General features: G+C 49.1%; 1 protein-coding gene across 6 annotated transcripts in view; it reads left to right on the top strand.

Annotated features, from left to right (window-relative positions):
• Nucleotides 1-26,618, top strand: part of znf609b (zinc finger protein 609b) — a 32,614-nt gene extending 5,996 nt beyond the window's left edge. For 5 of the 6 annotated variants that reach the window (XM_077023766.1, XM_077023763.1, XM_077023762.1 and 2 more), the window contains exons 2-9: nt 316-1,188; nt 13,052-13,277; nt 16,623-16,710; nt 17,794-20,137; nt 21,115-21,436; nt 22,241-22,582; nt 22,783-22,852; nt 23,396-26,618. In XM_077023766.1, the coding sequence (XP_076879881.1) occupies nt 442-1,188; nt 13,052-13,277; nt 16,623-16,710; nt 17,794-20,137; nt 21,115-21,436; nt 22,241-22,582; nt 22,783-22,852; nt 23,396-23,405 (4,149 nt within the window). In that variant the 5' untranslated portion in view covers nt 316-441 and the 3' untranslated portion in view covers nt 23,406-26,618. Of the gene's footprint in view, nt 1-315; nt 1,189-13,051; nt 13,278-16,622; nt 16,711-17,793; nt 20,138-21,114; nt 21,437-22,240; nt 22,583-22,782; nt 22,862-23,395 lie in introns of all 6 variants that reach the window. The other variant, XM_077023767.1, reaches the window with a different exon arrangement.
• The last annotated feature ends 561 nt before the right edge of the window (nt 26,619-27,179 follow it).

Raw genomic sequence — 27,179 nt, 5'->3', positions numbered from 1 at the left:
TTTTGGTTATATACCTGCTGTTTTACTAAGTATTTATTGGGCGTGTATTTTTAATGGGGTTTTTAATTATTATTATTATTATTTTTTTAAGGGTGATCTTTTTTTACATGTGTCTGCCTTTGACTCGGTTCTAAAAAAAAGCCTCTAATATTAATACAACATTTTATAAAATTGAGCAACAGTGATATCAAGTTAACACCTTTCAAGATGAAGTCTCTGTAGCCAAAGGGCTTCTCTCTAACTTTGCAGACGTCGTGTGAGTTCATGTGAATCAATTGCACTATGTAATTTTACTGTGGCTTTCTTTTCCTTTAGGGCAAGATGTGGGTGACCGGGAAAGTGATATCGATGCGTTGAGGCTGCTATCGCCCCTTCTTCCCGCACCCTGGAAGTCTGAGAAATCAGACGCTAAAGTGACAGACTCGGGGAGCTGGCACTAAAATGTCCCTTAGTAGTGGCACTGCAGGCGGGAAAGGTGTGGACTCGAATGCGGTGGACACTTACGACAGCGGTGATGAGTGGGATATTGGCGTTGGAAATCTGATTATCGACCTTGACGCAGACCTAGAAAAGGACAAGCTCGAGATGTCTGGCGCAAAGGACGCCGGGGGAATGGCGGCACCGCCCAGCTCCGTGGCGACTCTGCCGGACAATATCAAGTTCGTGAGCCCCGTCTGTGCCCCTCAGGGCAAAGAGAGCAAATCGAAATCCAAGCGCAACAAGAATTCTAAAGACAATAGTAGCAAGTCTCCCGCAGGAGATGGAGCGAAGAAGGAGCATCAGGGACGAACCCAGGGGGAGGTCACTGGCTCGACCGGTGCTCCTGGAGGGGCTGGCAACTCCACACCTGGCAAGGGCATGGAGAAGGGCGGGAAGGCCTCTCGCGGCGTACCAAACAGCAAGAAGGAGAAGGAGGCGTCGGGCGGGAAAGCCAAGAAGGAGAAGAACGAGACTCTGGTGGCGGTTGTCGCCATTGAGAAGGAGGTAGCTGCTAACGTTCAGGCGCTCGGGAGCGGGTCGCGCGGCGGCTCCTACGACGGCACGCCGAACGCGGACCTGGTGCCGGCCGAGGCGCATGGGAATAATGTCCTGGAGAGCGTGGGGATAGCGCCTCTGGCTGTTAAGTCGGAGCCCGAGGAGCTGGACAATGGCGAGTGCCGAGCGGTGAAGAAGGTGAAAAACGAAAAGGTGAGTGTTCGCCTCTCGATCGCGTTGTTCGGCAGCCGAGAGTAAGATTGCCACGGGGACGAGTCGGCTTGGCGACGGGCACAGCGGCGGAAGCCCTCGCTGTTGTTGTTCAGCCTCCGCTGGAGGAAACGTGACCTGGATCTAGTGCGAAGGGCTTTTGCACATCTTCGCAGCTTATCAAATGTGAAAGTAGTCGGGTTTTGAATGTTTGCAAATGATCCATCATCCTTCATTCCCGCTGCTGATATTTAAGGGTCGTTGTGCTTAGATGGCTAAATCTCTGGCTTCTCAAAAGGCATCTGCAGTGTGTGAAGTCATTTTGAATTGGCTGAGCATAAACTAATGCATTTTATTTCTTTATGTGGTTATGTCATCTTTGCTGATTGTCTTGTCTGGTCTGCAGATTACTGAAGCGATTGTATAACAAACACAACACTCCTTGGCAGCACACTAAAAACAACACTTTCATTGTCAGAAGTGTAAGAACATGGAAGTGTAAGAATATCATTGCTATTGGAGTAAGCGCTGGCTAAATTGATGAGCGTCCAAGCTGTGAAGGGTTGGAGAGAGCTGTTCGGGGCAGATTGAGACGCCTGCTCCTCCAGTCAGGGCCCAGGGCAGTGAGGCATTGCGGTCTCACTTGAAGAGTGTGCTTTGTTCTCGTCAGATATCCTAAGAGAGGAAGTCGACGGTACCAGGCAAGGGCACAGATCTGTGCCGTGCACCGATGGTGGCGGGGAGAGGTGCCCTTGGAGGCCTGGAATGCAAGGACCCGAGTTATCAGACGAGTTATCAGATGTGTGTCTGATTCTTGCAGAGAATGCAAGTCCCTGGAATGGCTCACTTATCAAAGCATTTTTCATGTTGCCAAAAATGGGGAGACCGGTAATATAAAGCTTCAGTGTGAAAGGTTCTATGGAATTTCTTTGCACAGCTAATGGAACCGCAGGAGAAAAATGTTTTACCTAAAAGCTGAAGCGGAAGAGCTTTATGGCTTCTAAAGTCACACTACAACGGACTTATTATTGTCTTAAGTAAATTGTGGCTCTGTTATTTCTGTATGAAAGACAGAAAAAAAAATCCGGCAAGACAGTTTTGCCAAGCAGGTTTAAATACAAATACGTAATTGAGATTTATCGTCCCAAATAATAATAATAATAATCTTTATTTGTATAGCACCTTTCATACATACATGCAACTTAAAGTGCTTTACAGTATAAATAAAATAAACATTAAAAGGAGATAAGACAAAAAGACAAAAGGAAAATGTTAAAATAAATTAAAGATAAAAATATTAAAATAACATAAAAAGTAAAAAAGGTAAAGTAAATAAGATAATAAGAAGTAAAGTAAATAAGATAAAACTATTAAGATAATTGGATTTAGAAAATAATAGACAACTTAATGTAATAAAGTAAATAAGATTGAGAATTTCTTAACTAAAAGCGGATCTAAACAGGAATGTTTTGAGACTGTTCTTAAAACTATGTGTTTCATTTCAACCTATAGGCTTACATGAACAACCTCATCAACGGTGATGCAAATAAATTGTTGCTGGGGATTTTCGTGATTGCCCAGTGGTTCATTAAGGGACCGTGGAGCCCTTTTAACCAAATTACTGGGTTGGGGACCGTGAAGCGTATTTCTGAAATGACTGCCTTGGTGAAAGGACCTCGGTGACAGGACCAGCAGATTTTTAAACCACTAATGCAGTGAGATCAAAGATCAGTGAGACAGCTCGGTCTTTCACGTCTAACGCTCCGGTCGCATGTTTAGCTCTGTTCAAAATGTTTGACATTCCAACAGTCTTTGTTTGCGGGAAAAATAACTGATATTGGAGCATTCAAATTGATTCTCATGATTCTTGCAATCATGCAAAATGGCACCAAGCTGAATTTGCTTATTGCAGCTTTGTGAGAATCATAAAAAGGCAGACGATAAGAGAAACTGCTAGTCAAGCCTAATTATGAAAGTGCTTATTATGAATATATTAACAACTTTGAAATTAATTATCCATGAGTAGCTAGGTAATGGGCCTACTAACCAATTTAAAGTCTTTCTAAACAAAGAACTAATTTAACAGTTCTACTCTGCTTTGTGGCAGTGACACTGGCTAGAATTCCTCAGTGTCAAAAATAGTGTAATACACTCCAATTCCAACTATTGCCCCCTTTTACCATATAAAGTCTTCTCATGTCATTCTCATATTTAACCAAAAACTGATTGGACTGTTTTCAATATGAGCAAGAAATTTTATCAATTAGACTACACTCTGAATTTTTAGTAACAAGCCAAAGGTTATTGTAACAGTGAAGTGTATATTTCATCACTTAAAGGTGTTTGACTTAAACAATAATTATAAAAGGCATTTTGTATACTCCTAAAGTTGAAATGCATGCCATCCGTATATTTAATAGAAATCTACGCTTGAAAAGAATCAAGAGAAACCTTCACACTAATACCAGTGAAACAGCAGGCTTGAGTTCATCAGAAAGGGAATCAACAGATTAGCTGATTACTGGGGCTGCTTTGCTGTAGCCCTCTTATGCTGTAGAGAAAAGGGGAGGTAGCTGACCGCTTCCTGTGGGCCTGTCTGAGTCAGTATGGTGCCAGGAGAGGATCCCTGCCTCTGACCTTTAGTTGACTTCATGCCGCATTCCGGTGGCCGAAGTGTGAAATCTCTGCTATGTTAAGCCCGCACACATAAATTTCGCTGTGCTTTTGAGGCCCCTGCTGCATAATTTGATATGATTAGTTCAGCTCTAAACCTACGATTTGTTGCATCCACCCAGCCATCTTGTTTTTAGCTGGATGGGTTAGCTGACTGTTCGTTTTGTTTTGGAAACTCCACATATGAAGCACATGAGCTGGTTCTGGCTCCCAGAAGAACATTAAACAGTCCTTCACCATCCAGGAGGAAAACCACACAAGGTCGCGAACACATGGGCACAGCGCCTTAAAGTGATCCCAGACCTGGGGGACAAAAGCCTTTCCCACCGACTGGGCTCCTGCCTCCCTGCCCCCCCTGGCTTTGTAAAACAAGCATGAATGTGTGCCAGTCAACCTGGGTTTGGAGCTGGGGTATGGGGTGGGGTTTGGACTAGGGGAGGGTTTGTGTTTGGGGGTGGGGTTTGGGCTAGGGGAGGGTTTGTGTTTGGGGGTGGGGTTTGGACTAGGGGAGGGTTTGTGTTTGGGGGTGGGGTTTGGGCTAGGGGGAGGGTATGGGGTTTTTTTTTTTTTTTTTGCAAGCGTCAACCTCGCGCTACTAATTCAGCTCATGAAAGGCTGAAGTAGCACGAGCAGCTGTCTGCCATTGTCAGCTAGCGCATTTCCAGCACGCCTCATTTCACCTTTCAGTGTGAGCAGAGAGCGAGCTAGAGGGCAAAGCAGAGGGATAAACAAACAAAGCCAGATGAATGAAAGAGGGCCAGAGCTGTTGAATACTGGAGGAGCCTGCAGCTCCACTAAATAGGTATTGGATGGATGTGTAGTTGGTCTGGTCTGGGGCACTAATAATAAACCATGGGGTTTAGTCATACGATGGTGGGCCTTTTTGGTTTTGTGTTTTCTCTCTGCAGGGTTGGAAGCTTTGGGCTCTGTTGAGGGAAGGGTGCACTTTAAGCCTTGAAGGAGTGTGAGCTACCTAGCAGATGAGGGGGTAGGGGGGGGGGGGTAGTGGTGGGAATGGATAAAGGATTTAACCTCCTACACGCTGAGTAGATCATCAGAGCCCAGCTGCCCTGAGCTGGTGAAACCGGAGAGGTGAGCAGTGATGAAGCAGACGAAAGCCCCACGTATCTGCCCTCCCAGCTCCTTCACGCCCCCAACACTCACCCAGATAATTACCAAGCCCTCCAGGTTCCCCGCGTCTCCAGGACCGGGACAGAGTGCCATTAAAATACACTTCAAAGTGGCTTTTCTCCCTTTCTTCCTTTCCTAAATGAGAATTCTGAAACGTGGATCTCAAGCTTTAGGTAGAAGTTCTGCTCTGTTGGACCGGTGGCCAGAGCGTGTCCAGACGTTTCGAGGACATGGAACTGTAGGGGCATCTCCGTTGTTTTTCTTCCACCCATGTGCACAGTTGGCGTATATTTGGAGCAGCTGTGGTACGGGTCAGCCTTTTCTCATTTGGGGGAGAGGACCAACGTTTCATCCTCCCCCAGACTCCTCCCCCCCTCTCAAAATGTAAGCTATAAAAGACCCGAAGGCTAACACGTCTGCCACTGCGCTTGACATCTTTATACGTTGGATTGAATTAGTCTTTCCCTAATGAGGTTAGTGTCACAGGAAAGATTCCTTTAAGATGATTAGATGGCATTGTGGGAAATTTAGGGAGCAGAACGGTGTAGTCCTTTGTAGGAGATATGTAGTTCATACTCAGTACTGCAGTATTCTTTGTGCTCATCTTTAATCAGCATTTTAAGTGCTATTCCATGCTCATTACAAACGGTTGCCCTGCTGAAGATGTGACGGAATGAGAGCGAACACCTACACCGGCGTTTATTCTGACAGCTACGTGGACCGTCTGCAGCGGATTTGCACGTCTGCCTGATGGCTTGCCTGCTTCGAGCCCATTACCACGCCATTATGCAATGGTTTCAACCCACCTTGCCTCGGAGCCAAAGCCGGGTTCCTTAGGTGAAATGAGAACTTTTTGGTAATGTGAGCTGTGAGCATCTTGACCACTTGCAGACATATAATGAACCGACGTGGTTTTTCTTCAAAGTAAGGCATGGTGTTTTTTATCAAAGGGTAACCAGTGTATTTCAGTGTCTGATAAGCCATGTTGCAACAGCATCCACAGGCCTAATAGAAGCATGTTTTTTTTTTTTTCCTCCTTTCACTGATATATTCTGTCTGGGAACTCATGAGGAAAATATTTTATTTAAGTTCCTTTAGATGAGGAAAAAGCAAGTCTACAAGAAATGGTGGTTCTGACAAGCTAAGCTGTCTTTATACAGCGTTCATTTCCCCGCCTTGGTGTTCAGTCTGTGTTCAGATGGTGCCACTCTTCTGGTTACGCTAATTAGGTTCAAAGCTGATTAAGGCAGCCTGCCGGCTTTCTGTTGGGGTAAATCTGGCCCTGGACATCACGGCCGTTTTTAATTTACCAGACATTTGATTAATTTGCCAGCCACCCAATTTCATTATGTTAGCCAAACAACTTCTGTTAATAGTGGAATAAAAATCAAAATGTCACGTATGGGAGATACAGTAGTGGAGAGAAGCTTGTTGAGCTGTCGTGTCTCACAACAGTCACCGCTCCACAGCTGTGACGCACACTGCCTGCTAGCACTGGTTTGATATTATTGCTTATAGTGCCAGTGTGATGCTTCTGACTTAATTAGGCCATTTTACAGATGAGCAAACAGGCTGGGGGTTGATGCTTTTCTTTAGCACTAAAGACTTTGCGTGATTCAAATTGGTGTGCCACAGCGAATCTCACAAAGCAACATCTGGTATGAAAACATTTTTTAGGTTTTTTTTTTTTGCATTTTAATAAAGGTACTGTGGTTATGTGCCGCCCATGTCGTGTTTTGGGCAGTCGGTACAGGAACGAGCCGGGATTCATTGCGGCCCCAAACCGAGCACTCTGCAGCCTGCGGGATTCCTCTCTCTGCAGCGCTACGGGGCGGCATGAAAGGAGTTTATTCCTCACGATAATCCGCATCAAGCAGGCCCTTGTGCCAGTCGCCGCCCCCTCCTCTCCACTCGGAGCGTGGGGGCCTCCCTAATTCGTCCTACAAAGGCTTCCAAAAAGAGATTACGCTACGGAGAGAAATTAAAAAGAGAGCTTTCTGCTCCTCAAGAGCTCGTGCCCAAGATTCGTGATTACCTGAGCGAGCTCTCGTGGCTGCCTGTGCTAAGGTTTTAACTCTGTTCGAAAGCAATTGATTAAAAACAAATGCCTATTTGAAATAAAACATTTTACATTCACAAAGGTCACGGGGGAGCCCGGGCTCTTGTAGAGCAGTGATGAGTGCTCTCGGACCAGTCATCTCATCTCTCCTCTTCTGGGTGGCCCAGTGAATGGGCTCTGTGGGAACCTTAGCCTGTATGTGCGGCTGACACGAGACGCTATCATTCTGCACTTAGGATGCTGCTGCTTATCCCACCAGTCATTCATGCTGCTTCCATAACCGTCGTAACCCGAGGACGGGCCGATGTAGGACCCAGCATAACCATAAAGAAGGTTCCCAGAGCCTTTTAAGGTGGCTGGGGAAAGCCTTTAGGGTGGCTGACATTTCGGCAGCGGCGAACTGAGCTTGTATTTCGAAGACCTCCGGAACTGTTGTAAATGACACCGTGAATGTGCTCGGTGGTCGTTTTCAAGTAGGTGTGCTTAGCGCCTCTCGCAAAACTTCACATCTATGGTGAGCGCATCGCCACTGAGCATAGCCACAGGTTCTTTACCATGCTGATGCTGGCTGCGTCGTGATTGCAAGGCAAATACCACAAATAATGACGGAGCCAGGGAGCATCTGATGGCAGGGCTAACTGTACAGTCTGGTTGGTGGCTCCGCCCCTAAGGTCGAAGTTCACCATGTAATATGAAATTAGCTAGAGAAGCTAGTGGGAGGGACAACGTTTCTTGACTTCAACCCACATGTTGTGTCTGTTGGTGGTATTGCCACCCACATGGAGGCTGGTCTCCGTTTAGAGGAAGTGGCACATGCATGACTTCTATAAATAGTCAGGAGGCTGAGGTCTCTAGAGAAATCTCACGGGCTGAATAACAGCTTGGCTTTAACAACAAGCCAAACAAAGTCCAATTGTTGGGGGGGGGGGGGGGGGGGGTGCTGTAATTGTTGTGAAGTTAAAGCAAATATGTTACACAATTGTCATAATATATGAAATTACTGCGATGTGTCCGGGAATGTTTCGTTCTTGTCTTAATTGTTTGCAGCGGAGTCCTGGGTGAACTAAGGTCTTTGTGGGCACACGCGCATAATGAAAACCATTGTTGCTTTCTGAAATTGTCTGTACACGTCAAACAATTGGAGTGTTAACTGCATTTGGGGAATAATAGTGACGTGTTCATGAATGGCTCCGTTTTCCGCTCCGCCTTCCCAGGGGCCCACGGGCCGATGGGTCTGCCGGGGAACTGCAGCGGTCCCTTTGTGGCGTGTCGCGGTCTTATTCTGCACGCTCCCTGCGCCTGCTGTTGTGTGCGGTTCCGCGGCGTGCAAGATAAGATGTGGGAGCGGGCGGCGGGCTAACGAGGGTGAAGCCCGCGCCGTCTCTTAGCTGCTTATCTGCCTCTGCTCTCCGCTGCAACCTCTTCTGCCAGAGAGGGTGACCTTGACAAGAATGTGGATTATTATTGTAATAGATACTGCTGTTGGTGAATGCCTAGCAGTCGCACTGGGAGGTGGTGTTGTGGAGGAAGGGGGAGGACTCTGCCCTTCCCCACATCTCCATCTGCTTTTGTGCCTGCCCCCCCCCCCCCCCCCCCCGTGTCCTGCATCTCGTCAGTGCTTTGGCTTGACATCTGGATCACTTCTTTGTCTTTCCCACCCCCTCGTCCATGTTCGCCTATTCAAGAAAGACGAGGATGTACCGAGAGAGCACGCAGAGCCGGGTCAGACTAGCTGGCTCTTCCACGTCAAAGACGGGAACAGGACCAAAGTTAATTTTGTCCTGCGTTCACACGAGGCTTCAGCCGCGAGCCAACGCCACCTCGTATCGTTAAACCGCGCCCTGTCCCCCCCGCCGTCCTGGGGAAGACGTCCGGGTGGCCGTGCCGCGGAGGCTGTGGTGCGAGGAGCCGTGCTCGGTCTTGCATCTCCGTGTGCGAGTAAAAAATTGATAGCGCTAGCCCCACCCCCACCTTCCTCCCTCCTCCAAGCTTTCATTTTCATTCTCAGGGAGGAATGCAGGTCTTACCCTTTTTGCTTTTAGAAAATAGGGTGGCCCAGGGGCCTCCACCACTCCCCCCCCCACCACCACCACCACCACCACCTCCCGTCCACCACCTCCCCAAGGCAGTAAACAATACAGCGTAAGCCAGCCAGCTGCACCGAGAACAGGCAGACGCGGAGAGTGTGGGGGAGGGTCGGCCACGGTGGAGTTGGAGAATGGTGTTTGTAGCACCTGCTGGGTGGTGGCCGGCCCACTAGCTGACCGAAGGAACATGGCTGTCAACCGCTCTGACTGTTTGTGTTAGCAAATTGGAACTTGAGCTCGTCTGTTCCAAGCGGATCGGGTCCGCACTGCCAAGACTCCCTACAGTACAGAACAGAAGAGTGGGCAAGTTTTTTTTTTTTACACTGATTGATGGCTTAGTACTAGAGACCTTGACATGATTATGGGCCATTTATCCTTCTCGGGGGTGGGAAAAAAAAACTGGATATGTATGAGCAAATTCATGATATCCACACTTTTTGATACTGTTTGTATGCAAATGTGTATCGATTAAAACCCAACACATGTTTATTGGTTCATAAACGGGTTGACCATTAATTACATTGTTTTTGTCTGGGGCTTTGCTTAGAGTTCTTACCAGCACATATCATCATCATCATCATCATCATGTGCACAGCTTCTTCCTCAACAAATCATTTGCTGTGTAACAAGCGTGACTGAATGGTGTTGTATTACTGGTCTGTGGGGAGGGCTGGTGGTTGGGAAACCAGGAACAAGCTTGTTGCTGTGTTAATGGCACTTCGATTATAGACTGTAGCACCAGCCCCCATATAGCTGGGGGCACTTGATCATCATCTGCCACTTTACAGTCCTGACGCCCACTGTTCTGAAACAGTATTAGGAGATTATTGCCTCTACACTGTAGGGTTGGTGTATCTCAAGGCGTTGTGGCAGAAATCTTAAGATGGTAGTGTTTCTCTTTTTATTTTTTTGCTTTTAGACTTTCTGTTATTGATTTTTGATGGATGGACTCCACCTTCCTGGGTGAAGCACGTGCCTGACTCCACCTGTCCCTGGCCACGGTGCAGCGTGTTGAGAGTGGAGATTGGTGTGGATGTGTTTTAAGATCTCAGGTGGGCACTGCAGAGGGCTGTGAGGAAGCTCGCTGGAGGCACCAGACTCTCTGCTGCAGTGCAGAAGCTGAACAGTCAGGTCAGCTGTGATTTGGCACTGCAAATTGTGTGTGTGTGTGTGTGGGGGGGGGGGGGGGGGGGGGGGGGGGTAGCAATCCAGTTTTCTTGAATGTCGTATCCGATTGAATGTCAGATTCAATCAGCAGCTAGTTCGGTCACAAGGGGAGAGAGCCCCCGACCCTGTGCTTAAGAACAATGGACTCGTTTGAAGTGCTTGAACTGAGTAATTTGATGAGCGCAGGTTGGTTATGTTCTCGCTGCCCCAGCCCAGAACTGATGGAGGCTTCCTCAAGGGCACCACCCAGTAGCTTCTCACAGTGCACCACCGGCCTCCAGACTTTCACATTCCTCAAATCGATAGGCGTTTGCTTAATGAGTATTCGAGTGTCTGTGTGCGCGAGCGTCTGTGTGCAAATGTTTCCACTACTACTTCAAGTGATCTTTCACAATCTGATTTACATATTCTCAGCATAATGGCCAACATGGATTCTGTTTGTACGTCTCAGTCATTGGCACAGCTATTATTCACAGACTGATTGATGCTGTTCTCTCTGCTGCCTCGAGAGGTTCTAGTTGGATTTTCCCAATATTGCTTCCCCTAAAGATGTCTAGTGGGAACCGTAGAAAATCTGTCCTCTTAGCAACAGGTGAACAACCAGAAGCTGTTGCTAAGGGCCTGAGATGAAAGAGAATGCATCTCTGTCTGGAACAGCTGTCTGCGTTTGGTGAATGTCTTTATCGCGCGGATCATCCGGTCCCCTGTCCCTGTCGAGATGGCGCTTAGCCTCTGTGTTTAGCTTTGCGAGCAGCGCTTCTTTCTGAGCTGGGATAATGGAAGTCGTTTTGCTAAGATGTCAGTGCCTTTTGATTTCGGGGGCGTTCCTCTCCTTGGACCTGCGCCGTCACTCGGCTTCTCTTTTTCGTCCGGGTTTCCCACGGTCCCGGTCGGGTTCGGCGTGCCACCGTCGCTTCTCTGTCCCAGCATGGATGAAACGTTCGCAGCAAGTCCTCTGCAGTGTTGCGTTGCAGTGGCCGTTGTAGTTCGATTGTGTGAGTAAATAGCTTGGCTGCAGGCCACTAAACCGTGACGGGAGTCGAGTAGGTACAGGCTAATAAAACAGAGATGACTCACTGTAACACACAATTTCTTTAATAGAGGAAATGAGTGAATGCTGATAATGGCCATAAAGACTTGTGCTGAAACCTCTGTGGAATGCAGAAGCTTATGTCTGCACATATGACCAAGTTTAAATAAGCCATGGCAAATAAATGTTCCTCTACACAAAGTTTAAAGGCAGCTATAAAAGGGTTTTTATACAGATTAAAACGGTTCGAAGTTTGGTGCCCGGTTCTGCCCAGCGGCCTGTGAACCTTACGCTTACATCTGTCTCGGTGCACCGCCAGCACCTCCATGACTCGGTTGGGCTTCAACCGGAGACGCTGTGTTTCCGGTCGGCTGCTCCGAGAATCACACCACGACCCTTGACCTCAGTGTGGACAGCTTGTGGGCATGTATTTTGGTCTACTGACAGACACTGAAAGTGTTGAATGTGGAATTGTCCACCATGTTCTGTTTGGTTTTTGATGAGACCCTTGTCATTTCTGCATTCCTTCATGGCTTCAGGGCCTGGTATCAGCACCTGGTGTCCACGGTAGTGTTCGACTGTGAGGGTTAGAACTGCCCACGCGCGTCCAGCCCCTCGGCCAGGAGACAGCAGGCACAGGGACACACACATGCAGACTAAGCTCCGCCCTCGACAACAGACCCCCACTGAGGTGGCTGCGGTGTTTACTTACGACGGCTGTGTTATTCTCCTTTTCTCTCAACAACCCCCCACCCTCCCCGCCGTTTTTGAATATCGTGTGATACACCAAACTCGTTTGCAATTAGATATGCTAACAGGCCATGGGCGTAGATGCTCTAAATACTCCATCTTGAAGGGTGGTGCAGGGCGAGCGGTGTGTGCGGGGCCGGCCCTGTGGTCCGGCTGGAGCCCACAGCTGGACGATGACTTCTCCGGTTTCTCCTCTGGCAAGTTCTCCGTAATCATAAATCACAGAGTGGTTAAGATGACATTAGATTTTCTTCCCAGTGTTACGTTTCTGGTAAAGTAATGGAAAGTCTGAGCCTGTTATGATCTCACTCGAATGTGATAATTATGCTATTAGACTTCACCCGAGGGGGCATCCATGCCTTTTTCCCCCGACCGTGGTCTCGTCCTGCTTTTCCTTTATCTTAACCGTAATTCCAGCCAAGCTTGGAGACCTGCAGTCACCGCCTTGAGTTTTTATCATCTCGCTTTTGTGCTGAAGTGGTTTTATCTCCAGTATCTTCAGTGCAGAATTGCACACTGCCTTTTCCCCATGAATGCTTTCTATTATAGCTTTGCTGCCTGCCTGTGCACAGTGCAAAGCATTATGGGGAGCTGTCTTCGAGTTTCAGAGCAGCTCTGCTCCCAGAGCCTGTTTCTGTCTGTGCCTGTCTCGTTTCCTGTCTCTGACTGCTGTGGACGTGTTGTAGTTTGAATCAATTACAGAGCGCTGGCTCCCAGTTCCGCTCCTCTTAACCTACTGGGCCTGGCCCTTAATTGAATGAGCTGGTCAGTGTTCACACCGCGAGAGGCTTTCGGCCATGCTGCAGTGTAGCCAGATCCAAGCACCTCTAATGAGGTTCCTAGGTCAGCCAGGAGCAGGGGAAGGCCAACCTCAGAGCTGCGTTGTTTAATTTTTTTTGCACTTTGGTTTGTTTCATTTAACTGGGCTCCGTCACTAACCTACCACCAAACCCTCCCACCTCCCCACAGATGGAGTCTCCGGTTTCAACGCCCGCCCCTCCCCCGCTGCACCTCCTCGGCACGGTGGGCAACGCGGACATCGCTTCGCCGTGCGAGCAGCTGATGGTGCGCACGCGTTCCGTGGCCGTCAACACGTCCGACGCGGCCTCGGCCACGGACCCCGAATGCCTGGGGCCTTGTGAGCCCGGCACCAGCGTCAACCTGGAGGGCATCGTGTGGCAGGAGACTGAGGACGGTGAGTCAAGTGTGTCTGTTTCCTTCGAGTGCTGATTCATGATTTTGCTGCCGAGCTTTGGGGGGGGGGGGGTGGAATTCTAAATGCGTGCACATGCAGGCGACGGTTTGGCGTCTGGCGGGAAGCCACCCACACTGCGCATAGACGCGCCCGTCTTCTCCGCCTTCCGAGTGCCTCGTTTGGCCGGAGTGTTTGCGTTTACCCTCGCCGTAGGCGTGCTGTCTGTCATTCAGTCCATGCACCTTTGTGTAAGAGTGTGTGAGTGTGTGTGTGTGTTCGTATGCTGGCCTGACTCACCGGTTTGAGAGATGGTGTTTCGGGAGGCATGTGAAACAAGGCTGTACACATTCCCAGCCTCGGGCCACTGAAACCCTGCTGCTTGACCCACTGGAGGCCCGCTCGGCGTACCCACTACGGCCCGCCCCCTGGCTGAGGGAGGGCTGGGTCCACTATTGTGCCCCTGTCTTCTGCAGCCTCTTGCTTTTAGTTTTGTTGTTGTCATCGCACCCTCCCCCCCCCCCCACCCCCCCACCACCGATGCAGAAGCAGGCAGATCTGTATCTCGGTGACACTCGGTGTGGGTGGAAAGTGGAGCAGCAGGATCCTGTGGCGGAGAACACGTCTATCAAACGTACCACAGCGGCTTTCCGTTACGCTCCACTCCCATGAGGATGCCGCAGCCTATCTGCCCACATCTTTCACCAGCTTGAGTCGTTATGTCCTGGCGCTACCCGCACTGCTGTTGTAAATGCTTCCGAGCAGCCCTCTGCTCCATCTCTAACTGAGGTTTGGGTAAAAAATAAAACCAAACAAACATCTAGGCTAGCGTGAAATGTGGGACGGTTATGTTGAATGAAGACATGACAAGCTTGTGAAGTAGATGAGTTGTTCAGTCTGTCCTACATCTGCCCCCTTAATGAATGAAAAGGAAGTTTTAACTTGGATTTGGATTGAAGGAGTTTCAGAGAGGTTCACCATGTCTGCCAAGTGTCCCATTGACTGCATAGCTTGGGAAGTTCACAGCATAACTGGCTTTTGCTCAAAAGCATGCGCCCTTTCGAAGCTGTTTGGACTGGAAGACTTAAAGGATCTGTTTTATGAGAAGATTCTGGGTGCAAGTATAAATTATTTGCTATAAAGGTCTTTTTTTCCCCAAGCACAGATACATTGAGAGAAATAAGAAGGTTTACACTTAAAAGCTGAGCACGAGTGAGGAGATATCTCCGTCTGTACAGGGTAAATAAGTTCGTGGAGGAATACAAGCCAATTATGAACCTATTAGCAACCATTATGAAACATGCAAAATGCTTTTCCGTTTTTATTAAAATGCAAACCTATTGAAAGTGTGGTCAATTTGTTCATTATTGGTGATTTGTACTCAGTTTCAAATTAAGGGACACTGGCTTTGTTCATGAAATCGAGAGGGCTTGGGGGCAGACGGCTCTCTGCTGACACTGGAACCCCCGAGGTCCCGGGCGCCGAATCTCCAAGCCTGGGTCCGACCCAAATCCCCTTTGCGGCGGGATGCTGGAAGGCACGGTGGGGCCCAGCTCTGGAGCGCCGGCCGTTCTCGCGAGCCGCACATGCTGCTGCCTCCAAGCGTCGACCCCTAAATCTTCGTAAAGTTTATTGCTCTTGAAGCGGAGCCCAGAAAGCCCTCGCTCGGAGACGGGGAAGGGCTCAGCGCCAGAACGTAGACGTCTAGTCCTCCTTCCCCCTCGCGCAGCGGCCTGGGCGTTATCGCGCCACATCTCGCCTCCGTGCCTTAATCGCACAGCTGACGCGTTGCGTGTGTTTGTTTCTTCGTTTAACTTTTTAATTCCGTGCCGCTTGTGCGGTAAATCCTGACCGTGCGAGGCAGCCAGTCGGTTGGCTCTGCTAAACGGCAGAGCAGGCGATGCGTGAAGGGCTCAGAGTTCAGCCCCTTAACTGCGTTCGGAGTATTTATTAATGGAGTGAAAGGGCGTTGGTGGGGGTGGGGAGGTATGCCAAGCTTCTGTTTTGTCCACCGAGGCCTTTGAAGGGCACGAGAGGTGAAGTGACTGGCCATTCACCCTGAGTTAGCCTCTGGGTTCAGACAGGTGGCTGGAGGAACACTAATGACTCTGAGTGAAAGAGGAGGGTTGTGGGGCCTCTCTGCTAATGTGCTCCTCCACTGACCCCCATTGACATTTCTCAAAGGAACGGCAGCGAGCTTAGCCGGCAGAGTCGGGCAGACGACACGTGTGACGTGCGGAGTGAGGGAGTCGCACGTGGTATGTTTTAAGAAAACATGTCATTAGTAATGATGACATTATGGCTTTCGTTGGAGGGTGTTGGTCTGCATTAGTGGCAGAAGGATGGCTGCGTTTGGCAGCGAGAGCGGCTTGGCGGTGGGGGATGGAGGCAGGGAAATGGCTACATCTGTCTTCACGCGGTCGGCATGTACAAACGTCTGAGCAAATGGTCCGCACTGCATACGCACTCCTGTGCCAATTAAGAGACATACTTCTCTGATGAATTTCGCATATCTCAGATTTTTTTTGTCTAAACACGCAGTTCCTAAGGGCTAGTGTATAGTTCAAACCTTTTATGAGATTAAATGGATTGTGGACAAATGTGTATTTTACTTGGAGTGTGCTTCCATAACAAATGTATCCTGGAAAGTGTTTTGTTAAAAGCCTTTAACATGATTTTAAGGCTAAGCTCCTTGAACCGCCTTGCCAGTTGCAGTTTATTATCCATTACATGCTGAAACTATCACCGTGGAGGAACCACTTGGAAAACGTTTTTAGCCATGTTTGGTCTCTTGAACGACAAAGGGTGCATAAACAGAATGTCAACTGGGTTCCTTGCCCCTGCTCTGACGGAAGTGCTAAATCGCAGAGATGTCCTCGCCTCGCCACAAACGGGCCTGTCTAGCGGGGCTCTTCGATCCCACGCCATGCCGATGCCCTTCTCTCCGCATCAGCTGTTTCTGCAGAGTAACTACCCCTCTCCCTGCAGGCTGGGGCTGCCAGAGCTGGTGCAAAGTCGGGTGGAGGACACAGTTTTCCTCCAGAAGTGACTCGCTCGGCTCCTTGGCTGCTGTAATCACGAAGCAGGCAGTGAAAAAGGAGGGCTGCTTTGAGAGCGCCGCCCTCAGAAAGCTCCGTTTGATCGGCCTAAATGGGGCTGGCGTATTTGCTACGGCTGTGCGTGGAATACGAGAGGGGGTGGGGGAGGTGGGGGCGAGCTGCTGGTGAATGAGTCACAAGGTTGAAGGAAGAACTCCACTGCATAATTGTGCCATTGAAGCTTTGTGGAATTGACAAAGGGGAAATACTCGTCCCGCTGCTATAATGAGACCCCTCTCATCCTCTCCAGGGATGCTGGTAGTTAATGTGACCTGGCGGAACAAGACGTATGTTGGGACGCTGTTGGACTGCACACGCCATGACTGGGCTCCTCCGAGGTATGTGCAAGCATGTAATGCAAGGCACACTTCTATGGAACTGTGTCTAACGAAATCAACATTTTCGCATCAAGACGGGCGCACACAGTACCGTCTGTGTTTTAACGCAGGATTTCTCACGCAATCAATTCTGACGTTTACACAAAATGTAACCAACGCATTCCAAAAAAAATAGAGCCATACCCTGGCGCGCGTTGCGTGCGGCGGTTAAGCCGGGCTGACTGCGGCCGAGTCTGCTGTGGAGTGCGATCAGATCCCCGGTTCTGCTCCCTCTCCACTCTCAAAGACACAACCTGTGCCTGTCTGTCAGCTCTCCTTAGACACGGCTCCCTCCTCCCCCAGGGGCAGTAGTAAGCCAGGTGTATCCCACACACTTCACTTTAAGCCTCGAGGAGGAGGCCAGACACGGTCTGTTCTGCACCTAGCAGGAAGGATAAGAATAGAATACTCCCTCTCTAGCTGGAGACAGAAATTCAAATATTGTACCAATCCATTTTCACCCTTCAATGATGAGGCGTATTAACATAGTGTTGATGGTGTACTCAGTAATTGCTTGACATCAAAGAGGATTATGGTGATTTATTCATTTGAACATGCTTCACTGCAAGTTTTAAAATCCATTTGACATGCATCATGATCTTTTCATAGCCCAACGGGAATGAATAGGTCAGCCACTGTGCTTAGGACTGCGTTGGAACAATTAGTCTTATATTATAGAAAATGAAGCCTCATTTCAAAATTTTATTTACAATGTGCTGATCCATCTCGGGAGTACAGTTTTAAGGCATATTAAAGCACACTTGATCTACTGATCATTTTTCAGGATCATCAGTTTTATTAGATCTTTAATCTGTCACACTGTGGTCTCTTGAAAGCTTTTTATGATAAAGGAAATCCTTAAACAATATAATTTTTCATTTTAGATTTTTTGATATCAGTTGGCTAATCCTTGTTGGCTTGCTTGAATTGGAAATTAACTTGGCGCATCGAACATTAATAATTTGGCGTGATGTGGTCCAAATTACACTTTTTCATGCTTAATTTTGTAAGTAATCCCATCCTGATTTTCAACAAATGCTTTAGGTTCTGTGAGTCCCCTACAAGTGATTTGGAGATGCGGAACGGCCGTGGCCGAGGTAAGCGGATGCGTCCCAACAGCAATACCCCAGTCAACGAGAACAGCAACTCCTCTGACAACAAGGGCAGCAGCAACAACAAGACTAGAGCGAGCTCCAACAGCAAGGGCCGGCGCGGCAGTCAGAACTCGTCGGAGCGGAGGACCCCGCCCAACAGCCACGTGGAGGACGTCAAAGCCAGCCCGTCCTCGGCCAGCAAACGCAAGAACAAGCCCCCGTCCGACATGGAACCCAACTCCAGCTCCGAGGACACGAAAGGAAACAAACGCATGCGCACCAACTCCAACAGCGGCATGACACCGTCTGGACTCGCCATCCCCACTATTAAGACAGAATGTCTTCCTCCTCCCCTGGACCGCAACTGCCCCTCGCCGGTACTTATCGACTGCCCGTATCCTAATTGCAACAAAAAGTACAAACACATCAATGGTTTGAAGTACCACCAGGCTCGTGCTCACAACGATGACGACATCAAGCTAGACATGGATGGGGACAGCGAGTATGGGGAGGAGTCCTCTCTCCACCCAGAGCCCGGTAGCTGTAACGGGGCCTCTGTCTCCCAGAAAGGCTCTCTCTCCCCTGCACGGTCGATCACACCAAAGGGAAGGGGATTTGAGGCACAAAGCTCGTCTCCCTCCCCGGGCAAGTTTGGCTCCAAGCCCAAGAAGAAGAACGGGGAGGCGGACACGGAAGCTTGCGGCATTCCCATGGATGGCTGCGAAGACGGACCTTCCCTCACCGATGATGCCAGCAATGATGGCATGGAGGACAAGAAGTCCAAAAAGACCACTGGCAGCAGCGTTAAGCATGACAAGCTGTCTCAGAAAAACGCAAAGCCCTCCAGACCAACGGCCCCAAGCATCACGTCACAGCAGATGTACTCTCTGCAGCCAACCGCCTTCAGCTCTGGGAGCCCCAGCCATCCTCCGGGAATGAGCTCGGTGATGCAGGGTATCCCCAAGAGCCCCCAGCTCAAAGGCATCCAGCCCAAGCCCGGCGCAACAGGAGAGGTGTCTCCCATGAGCACCGTTCTGGGGAGCTCCAAAGACAAAAAGAAAAAGGACAAAAAAAAGAAAGAGTCCGGGAAGGATGCAGACAGCCCCAAGCCTTCGGGTAAAGGAGGCAAGGCAGAGGAAGGGAAAAGCCCCTATTCCGAGTCGTCCGACCCGGGAGGTAGGAGCGAAGGCCATCTTAATGGCTCTTCAGACCACCACCAGAGTCGTCTAGCCAGCATCAAGGCTGAAGCAGATAAGATCTACAGTTTCACGGACAATGCACCCAGTCCGTCTATTGGGGTGACGAGCCGTATCGACAGCAGCGGGCAGCCCCTCACTCCCCACCACGCGGTCACTCAGAACGGTGCCGACAGCGCTTCGGTGAAGACCAACAGCCCCGCATACTCCGACATCTCCGACGCCGGAGAGGATGGCGAGGGCAAAACGGAAGGCGTGAAGTCCAAGGTTGAAGATCATTCTGTGAGGGAAGGGGCTAAAAAGGCCCTCTTTCCCTCACAGACAGCCAGCAAAGAGTCACCTTACTACCCCAGCTACGACAACTACTACTCTCCGAACTATGCTCACGCCAGCCCTGGTGGTGCAAGCACGGGTGGGCCACTGGCAGACAGCCAGACCGTAAAGGTGAAGAAGGAGGAAGAGCAGGAGCCGAGTGAGGAGAAAGCAAAGCCGGAGGTTCAGGAGGACCGCAAGCCGGACGCCGCATCCAGCCAACCGCACCACCAGCCGCACCACCCGCCGCACCACCCGCCACACCAGCAACAGGCCTCCGTCATCCAGCAGCGCTCCAACATGTACATGCAGCCACTCTACTACAGCCAGTACTACGTACCCCCCTACAGCTACCCAGACCAGGTCTACCACAACCACCTCATGAACACTAACCCAGCCTACCGGCAGCAGTACGAGGAGCGGCAGAGGCTGATGGCGGAGCAGCACAGGGCGGCCGAGAAGAAGGCCGACACGGGCGTCAGGGAGAGGGAAGCCTCCATGAAGGAGGACTGGAGGCAGAAGGGTCCTGTTCCACCGGGGCTTTCTAAAGCTCCAAGTCTGTCCGACCTGGGCAAGCCCCAGGCACCCAGTAAGCAGAGAGACTCTGCTTCTGAGCCAGCCAAGTCCGTCATCATCCCCAAAGGGGAGGAGGCTCAGCTCCAGTCCCAGCAGGCCGAGGGTCTGAAGGTGAAGCTCGGCGAAGGCGGCCATTATGGAAAAGACGACTCCAAAACGGGAGTGGAGTCGGTCCGGCCCAGCATGGAACAGGCCATGTGGTACAGACAGGTATGGAGCACCTCTTTGCCCGTGTCTTTGCCTTAGTTGGTTTGCCAGAGTCGTATTGCTGTATCATGCATGCACAAGTGATCATCTGAGATCGTCTGATTAAAGTCGGATTTAGCCTAGACAGCAATAAAAACTTTGTTAACTTTGATTGTTGTTCTATTAGTCACATTATTAAGAAAATAGTTATATTGGTGGATTCAGTGCAAGAATGATCTAATTAGCTAGTTGCTTTTTTTGCTTAGGTTAGTTTTTCTTTCGATTTAGAATAACATTATAGATGAATTGCTTACTAGTTGGGTTACTTTCACAAACATCATGCAACAGACCAGTTGGGAAAATAATTACCTGTTCATTACTTAAAAACCTTATGAATACATTATATTATATACCAGTAGCAGCATATTTAGGCATTATTAGCTGGCTAGCATTTAGCATGAAAGACCAGTCATACTTTCATCTATAATGTTACCATCCTCCAGCACTGCAGTGAAGTGTTTTGGGGAAAAACCTATGTTGTACTTGTTTCGTGTCATGTTCTAGTCTTTTTATGCAAGAGACTGCCTGCCCATTGTTGAGATGCACATCTCAACAAAGCCTAAGGGATTTAGATCTTCACTGGTAGCTGTGACTGAAACCAACTACACTGCAGATTAGCTTGCAAGATAGCAGCCCTCTAGGAACCCCTGTGTGTTTCTCCGTTGGGAGACACAGAGGTCCACTCATTCAGTTCTTCCCTTTGAGATTTCCACGCGTTGCAGTGTGTTGTACTGTTGACACTTCCGGGAATAATGATCCTCAGTGGATGCCTCTGCGAAAAACCTGGACTCACTGAATTGATAAGTCTTGATGAGTTAAAAGTGGAGTTGAGCATGATATGCTTTTAGTGTATTGGGCTGTGTGAAAGTGGATTATAAACATCTTTATGCGCCATCGAGCGGCATTGAAGGTGAATCCTGAAGGTGAATGTTGTCCTCCAGTATCCTGAGAGCCAGAGGCAAGTTGACGAGGAGCGAGATCGCGAGCGTGAGCGGAAAAGCAAAGAGGAGAGGATCCGGCCCAAAGATCCTGGCCCTAAAGACGACAACAAGGACGTGGCCGAACGTCCGTCCGCCGCTCCAGAGGACTACCGGACAGGCGGGAAGGACCCACGAGCCAACGCCCACCTGGCCTTCTCCTCCGCCCTGACACAGCAGCAGCCCTACATGCACTACATGCATGGATACCCCTACGGGCAAGGCTATGACCCCAACCACCCTGGATACAGGGGCATGCCCTCAGTCATGATGCAGAATTACCCAGGTATGGTCTTTGAACATCTCATTTCTAGACGTGCGAACTCGTAACCAGTGGTGTGTTTAACGCAGCAGCACATGCAGGGTTGTTATAAAAGAATTTGACCCCACCCCTCCCACCTCTACACAAACAATAGCAAGTGTCTTACTCAAAATAAGCGATCCAGAGGCTAAGCCATGATTGGCGTCTGGCAAATATTTCTCACGCTCACACTCAAAGTGCCTGTTTTTTCCCGTCCCCTGTATTCGATGCAGTAATGCAAGTGGCATTTTTGCAAGCATCGGGTGCAGGCAGCAAAATGGTTTGAATGCAAGCTAGCAGAAATGGCTCTAGTGCACTACGTCCGTCATCTGTGAGCTTAAAGCCACGCTGTGGACTTCTTGTGTTTCCGTTGACCTTAATGCATGACATTATAACTCCCACTGAAGACTCCAGGCGAGAGAAGAGTAAACCGAAGGGTTTTGATTTGATTTGCACACCGCGACAGTATACACATCATCATTTTGAAACGGTGATTCACTTTCACACTGAACCTTGAGCTCTGTCTAGGAATTAGGAGCGCGGTGATCATGAATTCACCCTGTTTTCGGTCTCTGTTGTCATGGGAGGCAGCAGGGCCATTTTCTTCACTGCTGCATGGTTTATTTTATCACTGGGTGTCATGTTAGTTCATATGTAAGCAGTTTCAGTTTTCAGTAAATTGTTTAACACTTTCAGGAGCTTTTATGTAATTGATAAATACCTTTTAAAAAAAAAAAGGTATTTGCATCATTTGCACCAGTGCATCATCAGTACGCACTTCCTGTTCAGGCCCCTATCTGCCCGCTGGTTACCCGTTCTCGCCCTATGGAGGCAAGATGGGAGGGGGAGAGGAGGGCGAGAAGTCTCGTGCCAGCCCCACAGTCAACAAGGCCGCCTCGGAGGCCAAAGCTCTGGACATCCTGCACCAACACGCCAGCCAGTACAAGAGCAAGTCCCCGACGGTCGGCGAGAAGCCCCCCCATGACAGGGAGCGGATGGCGGCGGAGAGGGAGCGAGACAGGGACAGGGAGATGGACCGCCCGCGCTCGTCCCCGTCCCAGCGGATCATGGCGTCGCATCACCTGGGCTATCCACTCGTGTCTGGCCAGTACGATCTGTCGTACGCCACAGGTGAGCAAGCCTCCTTTGACATGAACTCCTGAAGTTAGGGGCGCGCCGAAGTGGATGCCATTTTATGTAGTTCGGAAGCTGATGAAACGGTGATGGAGTAATGAAATGATTGTGTTCTGCGATGAAAGAATATCGAGCTGCTCCATGTGATTTGTTTCCCTTCCTCCCCACCCTCCCCCCAACCATTCTCTCTCCCTCAGGCCTGTCATCATCCACTATTGTTGCCAGTCATCAAACAGCAGCCTCCTCCCTCTACCCACCAGCACGGAGGTGAGAATGGTAAGACAAGCAACCAGATAGCAGACAGCCCAGAACACGGGAGAGGCCAAATTGTGAGAAAAGGAGGTTTTCTGGGGTGGGGGGCCCTTTGATTTCACTCTTGCTTTGCATGTTAAAACGTTTTAGTGGTTTTTTTCGGGTTTCGTTCTAAGTTCACGAATGGACTGCCTGGTATTTCTGACACATTTTCTGAGAGGTCACTACGCGTGCTGTTTCAGCTCAGAGTTCTCTTGCTAAAAAGCTTTCTGACACAACACTCAAGAGTTTCACAGGCCACCATCTGTTCTGAAGCACCATGATTATGTAAAGGTCCCCAGTCTGAGGCTGGTGTTTTCCAGAGAGCAAAAGAGACAGTCTCCAGTTTTACTGAAATCAACCTGCTCTCCTGGAAATGAAGGCAACACTGACCCCTAATGGTTAATCAGAGCATTCCCTCTGAAGCTTGTCATAGTAGGCAGTAAAGAATTGCCATGATTGATGTAGATATTTCTTGTCTTTTCAAAGACCTGTATGTGTGTTTGTCTTTCCTTTTAGGGAGCCCTGACTGCCTCGCCTCATCATTACAAATTCTCATGTGACTGGATCATGTGAGGAAGCTTACGGGGTTCATTTAGACATCAGTTGAATGGTGTTTCTATATTTTTAGTTTTTGTTTTGTTTTTGGTTTTTTTTCTGCCAGAATGTGTGGCAGACTGATGTTTTCTTAGCATCCGTACCTCGTTCCCCACTGAGGACTGTGAGACCAGGTTCAAAGCCATCCCGCCGTGTCCTGACCCACCCCCACCCCCCCGGCTGGCTACTGAACTTTCGCTGTGAACAAGCGAGGAGTCAATTAAAAAAAAGAATAATAAAACCCAATAAAAATCCCTGATCATGAGAATGGCTGACTGCATAACACTCCCAGAATTCCACTGTGGCCGGAGGAGAGGCTTGTAGCGGTGGGTTAAATAAAGAAAATAAAGACTGAACATAGTTTATCACGTCGGAGTGGTTGGAGTCGTTTCCCTTTTCCTTTGAACACGCGTTCTTGATGACATGTTAAGCATTTGAACCCCCTGGTTTTCACAGCTGTTGTCTTTCTGGATTCTGTGAGTGAGAGGTGCTGCTTATTTTCACTGTTTGTCTCATAAACACGTCGCTAGCGCCCTGTTCTGCGTAGTTTCATTGCCATATGCCTCGTTTTTGTTTGGGTATTTTTTTGTGTGTGCGCGCATGTGTGCGTTCATGCATGCATATGTTTGTGCGTGACTTTTTCAGGAGGGTCAGGACTGTTCTCCTGTACCCCGTCCTCCCTATGAACATGTTCACAGTTCAGATCAAAGGAACAGCTACGTTCTTCACACCTTTGCTTCATTTCTCTTCACGAATGGGAGTTGAAAATATTTTTTTCTTTCTGAAGTATTTATTGACATTGACATGCTGTTTTTGTTTTTTTGTTTGTTTGTTTGTTTGTTTTTTATTTTCTCCCCCCATTTCACTGGAGTGATGCACTTGTGCTCCTGGAGTCATTTCTCAACCTGCAACTGGCTTAGCCCAGGACACGGGGTCCTGAAGCTGTCTTAGCCCAGGACACGGGGTCCTGAAGCTGTCTTAGCCCAGGACACGGGGTCCTGAAGCTGTCTTAGCCCAGGACACGGGGTCCTGAAGCTGTCTTAGCCCAGGACACGGGGTCCTGAAGCTGTCTTAGCCCAGGACACGGGGTCCTGAAGCTGTCTTAGCCCAGGATACGGGGTCCTGAAGCTGTCTTAGCCCAGGATACGGGGTCCTGAAGCTGTCTTAGCCCAGGATACGGGGTCCTGAAGCTGTCTTGGCCCAGGGCTCGGGGGTCCTGAAGCTGGCTTAGCCCAGGGCTCGGGGGTCCTGAAGCTGTCTTAGCCCAGGGCTCGGGGGTCCTGAAGCTGTCTTAGACCAGGGCTCGGGGGTCCTGAAGCTGTCTTAGCCAAGGGCTCGGGGGTCCTGAAGCTGTCTTAGCCCAGGGCTCGGGGGTCCTGAAGCTGTCTTAGCCCAGGGCTCGGGGGTCCTGAAGCTGGCTTAGCCCAGGGCTCGGGGGTCCTGAAGCTGGCTTAACCCAGGGCTCGGGGGTCCTGAAGCTGGCTTAACCCAGGACTCAGGGGTCATGTAGCTCCTATATGCAGAACTAGTACATTGACCCAAGTGATGTCATGTCTGTTTGAACCCAGAGACACTTATCATTCATTCTCTGTGAGCAGAACCACATTGCAGGGGACTGGGATGGGTTCTTCACATGAGGGAAGATTGACTCTTCCCAGATCCCCCCTTCCTTTAGCTTGGGCTCAAACATTCTCCCTCCCTGTGGCTTGCCGAGATTGGATGTACTGTCATTACCACCCAGGTTCCTGAAGCGTGTAGTCAGTGATGTGACGAAACATAACTGGTACTGGCTGTTTTAATAGAGCTGTGTGTGGTCTGTATTAATGTCATGTACCTGTTTCCTGGGAGAGGCCAGAAGCCCTGTGATAGAGTTTGCTCTATGATTACTTGCATGGGGGCCTCTCATCCTATGACTTTTAAAATTATGTGATGCTCTAATGTGTTGCAAATGTGTGGGACATTTATTTTGACCCCACCCTCCCTCCTCCGGTAGCCCAGCCGCAACTTTTTATCCGCGGATTGTCATGTTGGTCAGCATGGTGTACTATAACACTAGAACCGTGTCTTCTCAGGCAAAGCGAGCTTTGTTTCAACACCTTTTGCTGTTGTATTGCTGTCTTTCATGCTGCACACATAGTATGGTGTCTGTATATGATGTACAGAGGAATTATTTTACAAATGCGACCGGAGATCCGTCTGCTTTTATGGTGTTTCAGTGATTTGTAACTTTGTAATTTCAGTGGCCCTCTTTGTTTTCTTGTTCCTTTGCACTCCTGATTGCCTTCCTACTACAATCTTACCACACCTCTTGTTTTGACATCATGCTGAGTGTGTGTGGGGGGCTCGGCGTTAGCGTTAACATCCGTTCAGAACACCGCCAGGTTAAATTGTCAGATTAGAACTCCGTCCCGAAAGCGAAAGAGTGTCTTGCTGTGAGCTATGCGGAGAGGATTCTGAGGACTCTTCATTAAACAGGGCTTTAATTTTCTCAAAGCAACAGCCACCAGCAAGAGGACGCCGAGGTTCATTAACTTCGAAGGGTATAAAGGTTTCATATCGCACGCCTGAGGCTCCCACAGTGGATAGTTTGGTTAAGCGCTTCTTTTGGCCTGTCTGGGTTGACGTCTTTGAGCTTCACCCTTTGCGCCTGCGTCCTTAAACGTCACAGCACGCGAATCTCGACAGCTAGACACCGGAACTTGCCCACAGTGGTCTCGGTTTCGGTGAACTCCGTGTCCTGAGGAAGAGGCTCCAGCTCCCCGGAGCTCCTGCAGACACCACTCGTCTCTCGAGTGGGAGCTGCGCTTTTCTGCATGTTTTGCGTCGTACGTCGCACAGGACCTCGTCTGCCTCCTCTCTCCACCCTGGCTCTTAAAACACAAATACTGCTTGTTTATTTGTTTGTTTTATTTTTTTTCTTTTTCACAAAGTATCGACCACTGATACTAAAGGATGTTTACATTTTTTTTTAAACGATTTTGTTTGAAATAATTCCTTGGCCGTATCACTTGGGTTGACCTGTTTCCTCCTGGACTGTCCTCTCGTATGTAAAGTGTACATTACCATGTTGGTTTTTTTATACAATACTGTAACTTGCCTTTGTACATTTAGGCAAAAAAATAAATCTTTTTATGAGACAATCACATCTGTCCTAGTGTGTCTCACTTGCTTCCTTGGTGTTGAAATAAAAAGTGTGTGTGGTCTTTCTTTGAAAATGTTTTTTGAAATGCTAACCTGTTCTGTGGTGTTTTCTGAATGAGAAGTTTGTACAGTTTGACAGCCAGATCCAGTCAGTGCACAGACCCGGCCATCATACTGCGTGTGTTGTGGGTTATCTGCTGTCTCCAGAGAGCTGCCTTCATACACACTTATAATTTCAGTCTATGGAGACGGAGTCTTGTTTACTCTGATCTGCCTCCCACCACACTGTATCAAGGTAGTGGAGAAGCTCTTGATTTACCTGGTTCAGGCCTGTGAGGAAGCTGGATCGAAAACCTGGTCTGGCATGATGGCCTCAGGGTCGCAACTGGAACCTCTAGTTTAATCTGGCTCATAATGAACTCGGGTAAGTGCACGTTTACAACACTGGGCCGATGCCTTTGTCCAGGGTGAAGGACGTATTTTGCAGTCTTATCAAATTTTACGAGTAAAAATTGACAATCTTCCCAACACTGACCTATCACGCTGAAGCCCTGGTGCAAAAGAA

The sequence above is a fragment of the Brachyhypopomus gauderio genome, chromosome 12 (genome assembly GCF_052324685.1).
Source record: "Brachyhypopomus gauderio isolate BG-103 chromosome 12, BGAUD_0.2, whole genome shotgun sequence".
NCBI classification, from domain to species: domain Eukaryota; kingdom Metazoa; phylum Chordata; class Actinopteri; order Gymnotiformes; family Hypopomidae; genus Brachyhypopomus; species Brachyhypopomus gauderio.
Note: the sequence above shows the minus strand (reverse complement) of the source record. Positions and strands in the feature narration are given on the sequence as shown.